The following is a 15,849-nucleotide window of genomic DNA, read 5'->3' as shown; positions in this document are numbered from 1 at the left end:
CCACAGTGATTGTCACTTAGGAACATGTACCCCGGCGTGGCTCAGTGGAAAGAGCCCGGACTTTGGAGTCAGAGGTCATGGGTTCAAATCCCCGCTCCGCCAATCATCAGCGGTGTGACTTTGGGCAAGTCACTTAACTTCTCTGTGCCTCAGTTCCCTCACCTGTAAAATGGGGATTAAGACTGTGAGCCCCTTGTGGGACAACCTGATCACCTTGTAACCTCCCCAGGACTTAGAACAGTGCTTTACACATAGTAAGCACTTAATAAATGCCATTATTATTATTATTAGTTACCCCAATTATTGATATTGTTATTATGGTGAAGGTGGAGTTGAAATGTTTCCAGTTAGGGGTCTAAAAGTTTGGCCACCATAATTCTGAACTCTGCCTCTGTGAATAAGGCACAGGCCCGGGAGTCAAGAGGTCATGGGTTCTAATGCCGCCTCCGCCACTAACCTGATGTATGACCTTGGACAAATCACTTCACTTCTCTGGGCTTCAGTTCCCTCATGTGGAAAATGGGGATTGAGACTGTGAGCCCCACATGGGACAGGGACTGTGTCCAACCCGATTTGCTTGTATCCTCCCGGTGCTTAGTACAGTGCCTAGCACATGGTAAGCATTTAAGAAATACCACAATTATTGGTTTTGGGTTTTTTTTTTTCCTTCTCTAATGGTGTGTCCTGTTAGAAAAAATAGGTGAGGGTTCAGAGGATTCATCGCAAAGCTTTGTGTTTCTGGCTCTGGTAAAACCTACAAAAACTGTAAGTTCGTTGTGGGCAGGGAACGTGTCCCCCAAGTGCTTAGTACAGTGTTGTGGACACGGTAAGCGCTCAATAAATATGACTGATCGATTGATTGTTGGTTGGAGTTCACCCTGGGGCCATGCCAGGGGCCATGTTTTGATCAGGTCGTTGAGAGCCAGTGGGTGCCATGGGGTTTCCAGGCAGGTCTGCAGTGACGAGTGTCCCTCCTGTGAAGGGTGAGAGGACTTGCAAAGTGTCATTAACATTCTTCAAATCCAGGGCCCATCAGGAGGTAGATAAGGAAGCTCCAGGACCCGACCTCCTCCCACTCTCTCCAGCCCCAGGAAGATCTGGCCTGGAATGCCTGCAATGTGTTTCTATTTTCGTGGCACCTATGTCCTGGGCCCCCATTTGGTCTTAATCAATCAGCCTCCTCACCGAGCTTCACTGTCGTCCCCCCCTACAACCCCCAGCTGAAATAATACACTTCTTCCTCAGCCCTTGGCCTCCAGAAAGATCTCACCAAGTGTGAGTCCCCAGACAAGGCATATTAACGAGGCTCACACATTTGTCAACATAGGTAAACCGGGAGGGGTGGCCGGGAAAGAACGCTTTGAAATATGAATATTTTATGAACAAACCGCGGTGATATTTACTTAGTGATATTAGATGAGAAAATCTGATAAAGTGCCAGGGTTGCTTTTATTTATTTATTAATTCCTTTAAACAACAAAAACAACAACAGGAAAAAAAAAACCCTCAGAAGGAGAAGCCCAGAAGGCCCATGGGTGATTTAAGAAAGGGTGGGAAGAGAGTGTGTTTGTTTATTATTATATCTCACTCTCCCAAGGGCTTAGGACAGTGCTCTGCACACGGTAAGCGTTCAATAAGTACGACTGACTGACTGACTGACTGAATGAATGAATGAATGAATGGGCAAGAGAGATATTTGAGGGCAGGTCTGGGTTGGGTAGAAGGATTCCCGTCTTTACTTCAGCCGCAAAACCAGGGGGCCCCCTTGGTTTCTTAATAATTACTGTTGCAGCGGAAGATTCTTCCGGACTCTCCGGATTCCACTGACAGCCACCATGGGAGGGGCGGGGAAGCAACCCACCCCCCCACCCAGTTTTGGGAAAGTCCTCTAGACTGTAAGCTCGAAGTGGGCAGGGAATGTGTCTGCCAGGGGAATTTGGCTGCCAGCTCTGTTGTATTGCATTCTCCTGAGCGCTTAATACCGTGTTCCGTGCATAATAAGAGCCTAATCAATATATGTCAATTGACTGATCGGCCAACTGATAGAAAGTAAGAAAGGATGGGTAAAGACCTTACATTTCAGGCACTCGATATGGTACATCGCACCCCAATGGGAGCTCAACAAAGCGCCGGCATAGCCCTACCTTCAAGAGGAAGGAGAACGTAGCTGGGAAGCAGCATGGCCCAGGGGACTGGGAAACAGAGGACCTTGTTTAGAACAGTGTTTGGCACATAGTAAGTGCTTAACAAGTACCATTATTATTATTACAAGTTAATTCGGTTGGACCCAGTCCATGTCCCACCTGGGGCTCACAGTCTTAATCCCCATTTTATAGATGAGGGAACCGAGGCCCGGTGAAGTGAAATGACTTGCCCAGGGTCACCCAGCAGACAAGTGGAGGATCTGGGTTCAGAACGCAGGGCCTTCTGACTCCCGTGCTCTATCCATTAGGCCACACTGCTTCGGGAGCCAGGTTCCGATCCCACTCTGCCACTTGTCTACTTTGTGACATTGGGCCAGTCACTCAACTTCGTTGTGCCTCAGTTCGCTCATCTGTAAATCGGCGATTAAATCTTACTCCCTCCTACTTAGACCGTGAGTCTTAAATGGGACAGGGACTGTGTTCAACCTAGAAGCAGCGTGGCTCACTAGAAGCAGCATGGCTCAGAGGAAAGAGCCCAGGCTTGGGAGTCCGAGGTCATGGGTTCAAATCCCGGCTCTGTCAATTGTCAGCTGTGTCTCAGTTCTCTGTGCCTCAGTTTCCTCATCTGTAAAATGGGGATTCAGACTGTGAGCCCCCCCCCCCTTGAGACAACCTGATCACCTTGTAACCTCCCCAGTGCTTAGAACAGTGCCTTGCACATAGTAAGCGCTTAATAAATGCCATTATTATTGTTATTATCTTGAATCTACCCCTGAGCTCCATACAATGCCTGGTACATAATATCAGCAACTACCATAATTATTAAGAGCAATTCAGGGAGAGTTGAAAAGGCGGAGACCAACCCTCTATGGACTGTCCTGGGTGACGACCAGCATCTGTAAGGTCCTGGAGAAACTTTCTGGTGGGCCTATGAGATGGTCCTTGCAGAGAGGCCCTCCCCCCACCTCCCTTCTCTCTCTCCCTCTCACTCCCTCTCTCTGTCTCTCTGGGAGGTGGAGGGGACAAGGGAGGAGCTCCTCTTTTCACCAGCCAACCTTATTCCATCCCCCTCACGGCTTATGCAAAAGTTGTGTGGGGGAGGAAAGAGACTCAGAAAGAGAGAGAGGGAAAAAAAATAAGTGTGCATAACAATAACTACCTCTGTTCTTCTGTTTTTGTTCTTTTCATGTCCTGGGACTTTTAGCTGAACTGCCGGGGGTAACTCCTGGAGAAGGGTGGGCTATCCCTTGTTGAGGGAGAGATGTGATTGAGGGCCTCCTGACACAATCTTTTGTTGCATTGAGGTGTTTGATCCTCTTTTTTTCTTTCTTCTAAAACCAATCCCATCCCTTTAAAAAATGGATAACCAGCACTTCTTTTACTTATTGTCAGCTTTTGGAAAGTTCCTGAGAGAGTTTGTAGAAGTTTAACTAGTTAACCCCTTGGGCGGCAGCTATCCTTTCGGGGAAGCGACTTGAGTTTTCACCCTCTTTTAGCATCGGGTTTCTGGTAGCTCCAGCAGGTATGAAATCTTTCTTTCTTCCTTTTTGTCGTTTCCCCCTGCCGGGCCGAGGGGGTTGCCCAGTATCCGGCTGGTGGAAATAAAAGTGTTTACATTCAGTGCTCTGAAAGTTAGGTATGATTCAGAATGGGCAACTTGGGCTCATCCTTGCTTTTTCCTAGAACCGAAACCCGTGAGAGGTGTGAATCTGCCCCTTGAGCAATCCGAGCTGATCGACTAATTTCTTTATTCTGAAGGAGTTGTGCTCAGAGTTACCCTTCAAAACTAAGAGGTGTAGTGGGAGAGTGATAAAAAGAGGAAAGCTTCAGAGTGAAAATTGCAGTGGTCTCGTTCAGTGAGAGACCCATGATTAAATGCTGGAATAGATTTCTCTCCCCACCACCCCCACGGCACTGTGACAAAAAAAAAGAAAAAAAAAAAGGAAGCACACAAGCCAGACTGGAGGAGAAAAGCAGCTTAAATGGATTATTTAGCAAAAAGCAACTTATAGAGTCCACCCAGTGACCCACATTCTTCACACAATGATGATGTTTTATGGTGGCGATAGGGTTAATAACCTAACATCATTCATGTAGTGTTTTTTGAAAATTGAATTTTACTGCTACAAAGTAAATGTAACAGCTCTCTGGAGACAATATTACAAGCACTTTATTGTTGGCTAAGCTGATGTCATCTTTCTACAGACTGACTTTAAAACAAAGGCAGAACATTTATTACAAATATCACTGTGTGAAAGGAAATCTGCTGAAATATTGTTTAGAAGGTGAGCTGATTAAAAAAAAGTGAGTATTAATACTCAGCTTTGATCATCTTCTGCTAGAAAGTTGGGGCTTCAGAATGCTTCTCTTAAGATCTGGACTTAGAAACATAAACCTGAATCTGGATTCTCTTACTCCTGAAAACAGGGATTTTTTCGTTGAAAATTCCCCGAATGAGATAAAGATAGTCTTGACAGGGATCCTCTTGACCAAGTTGAGGAGGGTTTGAGTGAAGTTAAAATGGCCCCTTTCAAAGAAGCTTTAGGCAGCTTTTTAGAAACACGGAGTTTGGAGTAATAAATAGATTACGTGGTGTAGTTTCTATGATCTACTTTTGGATCGCTCTCTAAGTAGCGAGTGTTGGAATCAACAAGTTAAGTTGACTGTAACCATTTGAAACCAGCATGAGTTAAACGTACCCAGGGTTATGGGCTCCTTGCTTTTCAGAAGGGCTGGTTTCTGTATCAGATGCACGTGCAGTATGGCGTGAAGCTGTTTGCGGATCACACGGAAGTTTTTCGAGGCCTCATTTCCACCCTGCAGTCCTTGAAAATGTATCAAAATGAGCAAATGTGTTTGGTTCTTCTTTGCAGGGCCCAAGTAATTTGTTTGTAAATCAGCTATCTTTCAAGAAAAGTTAAATTTGGGGAAATTTCTTGCTCCTTGATGTTTCCCCACTTAGCAAGCCAAAGAGCCAATTAATGCTCATCTTTAGCTGATAATTATAATATGGGAAATAGAATTTAGCATGCTGCCCTATCTCAAAATAGCTGGGCAGGTATTGCATACAAATCACAAAAAAGATATAAATAGCCTGATGTGGTGTTTTTCTAAGATGATTAGCTTGTCTCTGTTTGCCTCTGTTGGTTGAAAGAAAAAGGAAAAGGAAATCGGGTTAGCGAGAGGAATGCTAGGAGCAGGGTAAAACGCCTATCATCAGGACTCCCCGCTTTATGGACTTTTATTGAACCTATCTAGCCATAACAATGAAGACTTACACTCTCAGCCTCTTGTTAAATATTCAGTGGTGACTGACAGTAGCTATTTATACCGCTGCGATTAAACTGGCAATTGGGCTGTAACAGTTTCTTTGGGTGAACCCTCAGTAAAACGTTAAGCTTGTCAATAATTATCCCAGAGCGTTTACCTGGCTCTCTAATGTCTGTGCCCTCAGCAGCTTTAAATACCCCCTTTCAACTCAGCCCAGAGGCTGGTGCGTGGTAGAATTGCTTTTGATTTTCCGGGAAGCTGTAGGGTTTGGATCTGCGCCGAAGGAAGTAGAGGGGAACGCTACAGGGCTCAGAAATGAAATTTGACTGAGCTGTACTTCACTTTTCAGGGTGAGGGTGAGAACCTCAGCGTTTCCCAATATCTCTGGGTGCATAGGAGGGTTGCGAAGCCCCCGAAAAGCCCCGCTGGATGGAAACCAGTTAGCCCATCCGGAAAAGTGGCTGGCCCAGTTCGTGGCGACCATGCCCCAGCCCACTCTGGAACTCTTTTCGAATGAGTCAGGGCTGATCATCTGATACCTGACAAACCCCTGTTCTCTCATTAGAGAGATGAGTGTGTGACATGGCTGTCAATCAATCAATGTCATATTTATCGGGTGCTTACTGTGTGTGGAACGCTGTGCTAAGTGCTTGGGTGAGTATAACTCCACACACACACACACACACACACACACACGCACACACACACACAGTAGTTCAGGAGGAGGGTTTTTTTTAGAAACCCCAGTCCATATCTGACCTCTTTCCCCAACTTCCACTCTCCCCCCGACCCTGAGACCCAAACCCCAACCGCACGTCCCTCTCCCTGTACCCACAATGCTTCCCTCCTGGCTGGTCTCTTTTCTCTCATTATAATGACACTTTCTAAGTGCATACTTTGGGCTAAGCCCTGGGGTGAGGCAATCAGATTAGACACAGGACCCACAGTCTGAGAGAGAGAAAGCATCTTAACCCCATTTGATAAGTGAGGAAACAGAGGCCCAGAGAGATGAAGTGGCCGGCCTGAGGTCGCACAGCAGGCCTGTGGTAGAGCAGGGACAAAAATCCCAGAGCTTCTAACCTCAGGTTCCCTGCTCTTTCCACTGGGCATCACTGCCTCTCCTTCTGCATCCCACTTGCTGCAGGAGAGATGAACCAGAGATCCCCTCGCTGTTTCTATTTTGGGACTTCTCTCACCCCTTGCTTAAATCGAAATTACCCAGACAGCCGCTCTCTACTGTTTCCTTTGACTTCCTCTGCTACTGCTGTTTTTGAGTTCTAGGTCCCCCTCAATTAACTCTGCTTCCCCGTCTCTTCCCCCTCAGTTCTGCTCCAGCTACTTATTTTGATCTATAGTTTCCAATCACCTAGTACTGTGCGTTGTACAAAGTGGGCCCTCAAAAAAATGCTGTTTTTACTACTACTACTACTACTACTACTACTACTACTACTACTACAAGTTGCTGTATTTTCGACACAGGAAGTTTTGTTTTTGTTTTTAATGGTATTTGTTTAGCACTTACTATGGGCCAGGCACTGTACTAAGTGACGGACGAAAACATCAGTGGTCCCGGAACAGTCTGGATCAACCCATGAGTGAGGGATCCAGACCAGCGACTAGAGAGAATGTTTGGTCTGGAGAGGGGAAAGATAGGGGTGGAGTGAGGAAAGTGGGGAATATCATAAATGGATTAAGGTTTCATATGTTTTTGGAGGTTTTTTCCCTATCCCCCTCTCTTATTTGACTAACTAAAGACGGATCAGTTCGTCAAATGATCCAAAATCAGATCCTATCATCAGGCACAGAGGCAATCTTGGATCCCTAATCATTATCCCATCATTTCCCACATTTTTGTTTTTGGTCCTATGTCCCAAATGGTTTCACGGGTCCCCGGAATCAAGTGAAAGGATGGATTGAGACGGGGAGATTGCCAAGAGGACGTTTGTCCAGATTGATTGATCTGAAGTATTGATTGAGTGCCTTCTGTGGGTGGAGCACTGTACTGAATGCTTGGGAAACTATAATTAAGTTAGTAGGTCTGATTCTTGTCCTCGAGGAGCTTGCGATTACCGCGGTACGTTTGCCAAAGGATTACTGCTGCAAAGGAGGATGATTAAATTAGGATGTGCTGGGTTCTGTTAAGTCCAACCTGATTCAGAAAGCTGTGAAGGAATTGAGAATACATGCTTTCAAAGAAATGTGGACCTTCCCCAAGAAGAAACATTTCCAAAGCACCTGCCAGGGCATTCAATTCCCATTTTTCAGGATTTCAGTTCGACTGTAATTCAAAGACTTTTTTTTTAACAATGGGTATAATCACACATCTGAACATAAGAATTAGTTTTATGCAGTGCCATAGAAAACCAAAATCTTGAGGAACACTTTCGAAATAACCAAAGAAAAATAAACCACTCCTTGTGTCAGTCTTCTTAGAGAGGGATTAAGAAACTGGCAATTATTTTGGCGACCTTAATTGTTACTCTGCTGGAAAATATGTAATTAAAACATGTTTCGAAGTCTGCACACCTGCACCACATCTCCAGTATAATGTCAGCTTTCAGTGTTTGCCGGTGCCAGATTCTGTCCCAAGCAGTCACAGCGATGCTCTGAGAACATTTCAGACTCATGTAATGTGGCTTCTGTGGATGAAAGGAATAGGCTTTTACATTGCTACACAATGGAGCACACTACAGCGACACTGGTTTCATTATTTTCCAACGCCTACCGTCAGCCGTACTCCGGTTTACTCAGTTTGAGGTTTGATTGTTATGGGATAATAGTCCCGTACATTTCTGAAATTCCCTTATTATTCAGTTTATTAATACAGCACTGACTTGATTACCAGACTGCAGCCACGCGGGGTGGGGGGGGGTGGGGGGAAGATTCGGCCCGTTAGCAAAGTCAGAAGCTGGGGAAATTCTTGGTATGATGAGAACAATTGTTGGACGTGTTTAAGGTGGGGGGGATTGACTGGAGTTGATCTCTGTGTTCTCGCAGGGGGCGGAGGAAGGGGGAGAGGGGAGGTGGCTGGAAGTAGCCACGCACAAGAGAAAATGTTCAGCCCACCAATCTAGAGAAAGTTGAGCAGTGCTCTCTCCAATGTGTAAGGAGGTGTTTGAGTCAACCTCTGATTAGTGTCTTCAGCTTTGGTTTCATTCTCCTTGTTTGTCTCTCTCTCTATCTCTCTCTCTTTCCCTCTCTCTCGGAGATCTGCTCTTCAGAGCCGAGGCTCAGAAAATCACCCAATCAACCAAAGGTATTTATTGAGTGCTTCCTATGTGCAGAGCACTTTACTGAATGCTTGGGAGGGTCCGATACAACACAATTAGCAGACACAGTCCCTACCCATAACGAGCTTACAGTCTGGAGGGATCCCCCGGAAACCAAGGGAGCCTGCGACAGAAACCCTGTCTTCCAGCTAAATTCCCTAATCTGGCATGCTGATAGTTAACAGACTTTTCCCCCTAAGGGGGAGACACTGTATTTTGCTATCTGACATGTTGTCATATATAAAGAAATCAATTGGTAATTAAATGATGCACCTTGTGAAGATGACAAAAGGCATTTGGTTGCGAAAAGAGAACTAGGTTGTGAGGGGTTTGTAATGAAGGCCTAATGACTATTCATAAGAGATTTTCAGTCCGCTGATCCACTTGACTGCAATGTTCTGCCCTGGAGAGTTAACGCTGTCAGTTTCTCTCACCTCAGAAAGCTGCCTCAGTCGACGGTGTAGCGGATGAGCGGGAAATGATCTCGCTTTGGCTTCAGGCCTGTCTTGGGTCATATGCAGAAGGCACCCATCTGGTTTTATGGAGGTGCCACCCCAGGACATAAACTTTGACTAATTTTTTGAACTATAAATATGGAAGGCTCGGGCAGTCTCAACTCCTCTCCGGCCCAGTTTGCCCTCTGTGGGAGAATATGACTGTCCGTCGAATTTAGGACCTGGGTGAATGTTGTTGATCAAGAGGGATTTGCTTCTGCTTGGAAGAAGCCACCGGCCTGTGTCCAGAAGGACCCCAGTCTCTGGAGTGGTGGAATGGCAAACTCTTCTCTGCCCTCTCCGTGGTCCTTGATTCCAGGCGTGGGGCCCAGAATGTGGAGACTCTGTTCCCGTTTTCCCCTCCGGTATGCATTCCCTATGGATGAGGGATGTCAGTCAGTCAGTCAGTGCAGAGAACTATACTAAACGCTTGAGAGGGAATGATAGCACAGACACACTAGAGGGGAGGCAGACATTAATAGAAATAAATAAATGACAGAGATGGGCATAAGCGCTGCGGGGCTGGGATGGGGGGATGAATAAAGGGAGCAAGTCAGGGAGATGAAGAAGGGAGTTGAAGAGTCGAAGGGACGTGTTTGAAGTTGTAGAAGGTGATTGGCTGGAAAAAGGGGTGAGGGTGGAATCATGATGTGCTTGACTCTCACCAGGGTCCTGGTTGGGGGAAAGTCTTGAGCTTCCGAGTTGATCCGGAGTCAGGGGCTAAGGGGAAGACTCATTCTGTGGGGCTCTCCCCTAGAGCCCTCCGTCAGTCAGATTGTTTCGGGATATTTGTCCAGGATTTAAATGGCCTGAAAGCCAATGCCCCGCTGAGCAGGGTACAAGTGGCTCTGAAAAGTGGCCCTCCACCTTATCTTATCAAGCAGCTCACCTAATCAAAGGTAAACACGTTTAGCCCCTCATTAGGGCTTGTTTTATGGCCACTTGGAAACGCTGTTTGGCAAGGGGAATGACCATCAGAGGCTCTGTTTGAGAGTGGGGGGACATCCACGGCCTGCATGGAGCAGAGCCCACAGCGCATCGCCACGCGTTCTAGGACTCACGTCTCGCATTGCTGCCCGGTGCATTATGAGTACCGAATTTGCTGACAAGGTGGGCCTGAGGAATGAATCGGTGCCAGAAAACCAATTATGCTTATGAATGTTCATTGACTGCTTGTTTAGGGTTGGAAACGAATTAATACATTCATATTTAAACCGTTTGATAGTCGGTCTAGTGATTATAGAGTCCTAGATTCATTCGTTCATTCATTCAATTGTATTTATTGAGCGCTTACTGTGTGCAGAGCACTGTACTAAGCTCTTGGGAAGTAGAAGTCGGCAACATATAGAGACGGTCCCTACCCAACAGCGGGCTCGCATATTGGTAAAGGAACATTCTTCTCAGCCTGTAGGAGACAGCTATACCATTAGAGAAGCAGCGTGGCTCAGTGGAAAGAGACCGGGCTTGGGAGTCAGAGGTCATGGGTTCTAATCCCTGTTCCTCCAATAGTCAGCTGTTTGACTTTGAGCAAGTCACTTCACTTCTCTGTGCCTCAGTTACCTCATCTGTAAAATGGGGATTAAGACTGTGAGCCCCACGTGGGACAATCTAATCACCTTGTATCCCCCAGCACTTTAAACAGTGCTTTGCACATAGTAAGCACTTAACAAATACCATTATTATTATTATCAGATTTAGTTGATGCCACTGAATCAGGTGACTTTGATTTAAGTGGTTCAACTACAGGAAGGGATCTCCACTCCTTTAAATAATAACATGTGCTCTATTCAAATCTGCGGAGACTTTGAGTTGATCATTTAATATGTGTGAGTAGGACTAACCATCTAATAGGGAGATTAATTCAACATCAAGGAAACGTCAACAGTGAAGAATCATGCCGGAATGCCAGTACGTGCTGGCTACCGACGTTTACAAGGCCAACAAAAGGTAGACGGGCTTTGAAACCGAATACTGGCGGTACTTGTTAAGCGCTTGTACTCTGGACTGAACGCTCTGCTAACTGCTGGAGTAGATTATCGGGTTGTCCACGGACTCTGTCCCACATGGGGCTCACATTCTAAAACAGACATTTAATCCCTGTTTTACGATGAGGGAAACCGTGGCCCAGAGAAGTCAAGCGCCTTGCCCCAGGTCCCACAGCAGGCAATTGGCAGAGCCTGGATTAGAACCCAGGCTTCCTGACTCCCAGCCCTGTGGTCTTTCCACTAGACTGTTGACGTTTCCTTGATGATGAATTAATCTCCCTATTAGATGGTTAGTCCTAAACATACATATTAAATGATCAACTCAGAGTCTCCACAGATTTGAATAGAACATATGTTATTATTTAAAGGAGCGGAGATCCCTTCCCGTAGTTGAGCCACTTAAATCAGTCACCTGATTCAGTGGCATCAACTAAATCTGATAATAATAGTAGTAATAATGGTATTTGTACTATGTGCAAAGCACTGTTCAAAATAAATAAATAAATCTATTTATTTATTTTATTTGTAAGTATGTATTCTATTTATTTGATTTTGTTAAGATGATTTGTTTTGTTGTCTGTCTCTCCCTTCTAGATTGTGAGCCCACTGTTGGGTAGGGACCGTCTCTATAAGTTGCCAAATTGTACTTCCCAAGCGCTTAGTACAGTGCTCTGCACACAGTAAGCGTTCAATAAATGCGATTGATTGAATGAATGAATGAATAGACCAAGAACTGTCCTCATTTTACCCACCTGAAGATGTTCCTCCATTTCTTCCAGCCGGCTTTCTTGCCATCCTAGCTAGAAGACGCTCAGGCCTCATTTCCTGTAGCCACTCCCTGATGAGAACATCAGCTGACTGGGTTGAAATGCTTTTTTCATCTCTTTGCCTTGCTTTCTTCAAAGCCTTTGCCTCGCTGGTGGGTAACACCACAAAGGTTTACCAGTAAGCTTGCCACCCCGTGCCTTGGCTTTGAACTCATCCGCTCCTATTTCTGAACAGGGATGAGGGTACAGATAGAGTCTTTTAGAAGGGTTTTGTCACCAGCTGAGGAGGCTGGATGGGTGCCGAGGATCTGAGAAGCAGCGTAGCCTAGTGGAAAGGGCTCGGGGGGCGGAGTCAGGGGACCTGGGTTCTAATCCTGGCTCTGCCACTTGTCAGCCGTGTGACCTTAACTTCTCTGTGCCTTCTGAACTTTTTCACGTTAACTTCTCTGTGCCTTCAGTTTCCCCTTCTGTAAAATGGAGATTAAATATCTGTTCTCCCTCGCTAGACTGTAAGCTTATTGTGGGGCAGGGAATGTGGCTACCGATTCTGATTTATTGGACTCTTCCAAGTACTTAATACAGTGCTCTGCACATAGGAAGCACTCAATAAATACAACTGATTCTCACTTAGACTCTGAGCCCCATGTGGGACCAGGATTGAGTCCTAACTGATTCTCTTCCTACCCCAGAAATTGGTACAGTGTCCAGCACACAGTAAGAATGCTAAACAAACACCACAATTATTGTCATTGTTTACATTCTCAAACCCCTCTGTGAGCACAAGGCAGTGTCATCATTCCAGGAGTTTGCTTGGTGATTTGTTCTTTGTCATCGATGATCTCCTCTTCATTTTCCCAGCACCCTTTGAAGGAGGGAGAGGCATCCATCATGACCCCTATTTGACAGATGAGAAAACTGAGGCCCAGAAAGGTCAAGTAACTTTCCTGGGGTCACCCAGCAGGCCTAAGTAGAGCTGCGATTAGAGCTCGGGTTTTCCCCAGCTCCTCAACTGCCGTTCTTTCCCTTAGGCCCCGCTGCTCGTCAAATGAGGTGTAACTAGAATGAAAAAACAAAGAAGATCAATTCTGAATTCACCAAATTCCCAGATCACGTTTTCCCGCCTCTCTTCTGGAAATTCTGCTCGCCAGGGGCCCCTCCGAGCCCATTGAAACCTTGCCAGGTCCTGACAAACTGTCAACCCGAGATGATTTCTGTCCTTCAATCGGTCAGTCGATTGATAGCATATATTGCTTGCTCTGAGAGCGCAGGGCAATTGCTCAGTATGGAACCCTTGGGACAGCACGATGGAGTTGGTCGAAAGGATTCCCACCCTCAAGGAGCTTACAGTTAAAAATAATAATAATAATGCTGATGATGGTGATGATTCATTTATTCATTCACTCATTCAATCATATTTAATGAGCACTTACTTTGTGCAGAGCACTGTACTAAGCACTTGGGAAAGTACAATCCACCAATAGAGAGAGACAATCCCCGCCCACAATGAGCTCACAGCTAGAGGATGATGATGGTGGGGATGAATGAGTGCTTACTTTGTGCTCAGCACTGGGGCAATGCAAGGTAAACGGATAACATAGTACAGTGCTCTGCACACAGTAAGCGCTCAATAAATATGAATGAACACAGGGCTCCCCATCAGAGAGGGAGGGAGACTGGGGACTTTATCTCATTTCCACTTGAGGAAACTGAGGCTCAGAGAGGTGAAGCAATTTTTCTAAGGTCACACAGCAGGCCAGGGGCAGAGACTAGAACTTGGTTCTCCTGACACCTAGTCCTAGGTTCTTTCCAGTCACCTCGCCTGCCTGTGGGCTCTTTTCTCAGGTTTGAATCCCATCAATTTTCTAGTTTTTTGGGATGAGGATCACCAGGACTTCTGATCGGTGAACTTTAGTGCTCTTTATGTTCTCCTGAGTGAGGCAGCTCTGAGTGTCTAGAGTGGTAGAGCAACTTCTGACAGATAAAGCACCTTGTCTTCATCGGAGGGAGGAGAAGACCAGGTCATGAGGAAGAGCTGACCTCATCCTCGCGTCCCCCCCAACAATTCAGGGGGAGTCAGTTGAGTCTTGCAGAGATGGGAAGGTAGGGTTTCAAGCAGGGGTGAAGCAAAATCTCTCTAGGACCCTATGTCTAGTCAAAGCTCCAACACTCTTCATCAGCTCGTATTTTCTCAAGTGCTAGTACAGTGCTCTGCACGTAGTAAGTGCTCAATAAATATTACTGATCGATCGATTGATTGATCTCCGGGTTCTGGGCGGGAGAGACAGAGGGAGAAAAGGTGAGTGAGAGAGAGAGAGTGTTTGTGTGTCTGAGAAATAGAGAGAGAGAGAGACTACCCCAAGTTTTCAAACACTTAGCATTTCTAATCCAGTCCACATTGTAACACTCTCACAGATTAATGGACGGGACAAAGGTTTAAATCCCATTTACTGTTTGGCCCTGGGGGTGGGGAACAGGACGGTTTCCTTGAATTCTAAAAGTGAAGGCCGCCCACCGGGCTCACAATCTAAGAGGGAGGGAGAGAGGGGAAACTCTCCTTTTCGGAACCTGTCTTCTGCGCCTGAGTTTAGCACACGGTGAGCGAGTAGTTGAGCTAACAGATGACCCGGGCTTTCCGAACCTCTCGGCGATTAAGGAACAGACCGTTGGAAGCCAGAATTTAGCTCCCCAAACCCGGTTCCAACCACAAATCGATGCTTATCATGAATTTATGTATTGAAAATGTAAAAACCCAACAATGACAACAACAGAAAACCCCCCAACAGAACAGAAGCCCAGTGAGTGACGTCCGCCGGCAGCAGCTGGGCCAGATCACGCCTTCCTGGTGTTCCATGCTGCCTCCCTCGTCCTCCCAACCGCCCCCCCCAACTCCTCACCCCCGCTCCATGATGCGATCTCGCAGACGTTGGAGGGCCATGACTATGGAACTCTTGTGTTTTCTTTCTCGCAATCTCCCCAAACAGGAGAACACAGTTTGCGATTGTTGCGGGCCTCGTCCGTGGGCGGACCAGAGCTAGGGCCCTGCAGCTTCGTCCAGTCGTAGATAGAATAAAACCGCCAGTGATGCAATGGAGCTGGCAACTCCGAGGGGCCGGGCGATGAATGAGGGCTCTCTTGCTGTCTCCCCGGCGGTGATAGTCTCGGTAATCGCAGGCGGAGGGAGGCGGTGACCGGTGACCTTCCCATCCGAGTCCACGTATAAAACCATACACGCGGCCAGGGACCAGGTGGGGGGCTTCTGTTTATTGATTTTCATGACTTCGTTAGAACGCCGGCCTAATGCTTTTAAACCTGGCAGCCCTAAGAGAGCGGTCACCTTCAATAATACATCCGCCCGCTCTCTGCTCCATCCCACAGCTTACACGTGGGTTTTGCATTCTACAGCTCAGAGAGGGACTACCCCTTGGAAAGGGAAAGAAAGAGACTCGGAGGTTTATTTCCATTTTTTTTTTGCAACTCTTCGTCCCTGCGACAAAAATGGTCCCTTATCCTAATTACTCATATTTCCAAGAAAATTAGTCATACGAACTTATGATATACGTCGTCTCAGAGGTTGAAAGCAAATTCGGTTTCCAATAATACGCCAGTACAACAAACCAAGCGGTGTGTAGTTGAAGTCAATGACTTATTTTTTTTGTTGTTGTTGTTAGAATTATGGTTGGACATTTTGGGTAAGCAGATTGTCTTTTGCTCTATCAAAATGACAGTTTCTCTGGAACTGCTACGTTCATAATTAGAAGGAGAAAAGCAATCTGCTCCATTTAATATACCAAAAGAAGTTGAGTGCCTTGAGTGAGTAATTTCATTATTTGAAAATCTGAATTAATTGCCTTAAAATCATATAGTTAGGAGTGTAGCTAGGAGGATTATGGAGAAGGATGTTGGTTTGTTGCTGTTTTCAT

At 46.1% G+C, this 15,849-nt stretch overlaps 1 protein-coding gene across 4 annotated transcripts in view; it reads left to right on the top strand.

Moving 5' to 3' along the window:
• Nucleotides 1–15,849, top strand: part of ZEB2 (zinc finger E-box binding homeobox 2) — a 187,273-nt gene that overhangs the window by 58,687 nt on the left and 112,737 nt on the right. For 2 of the 4 annotated variants that reach the window (XM_038750989.1, XM_038750990.1), the window contains exon 3: nucleotides 8,623–8,670. The exons of the other annotated variants lie outside the window; for them this stretch is intronic. In XM_038750989.1, the coding sequence (XP_038606917.1) occupies nucleotides 8,623–8,670 (48 nt within the window). The remainder of the gene's footprint in view (nucleotides 1–8,622; nucleotides 8,671–15,849) is intronic. 4 annotated transcript variants of the gene reach the window in all.

Source organism: Tachyglossus aculeatus, chromosome 9 (assembly GCF_015852505.1).
Source record: "Tachyglossus aculeatus isolate mTacAcu1 chromosome 9, mTacAcu1.pri, whole genome shotgun sequence".
Classification (NCBI taxonomy): Eukaryota; Metazoa; Chordata; class Mammalia; order Monotremata; family Tachyglossidae; genus Tachyglossus; species Tachyglossus aculeatus.
The sequence above is the reverse complement of the archived record's forward strand: the minus strand, read 5'-3'. Positions and strand labels throughout refer to the sequence as shown.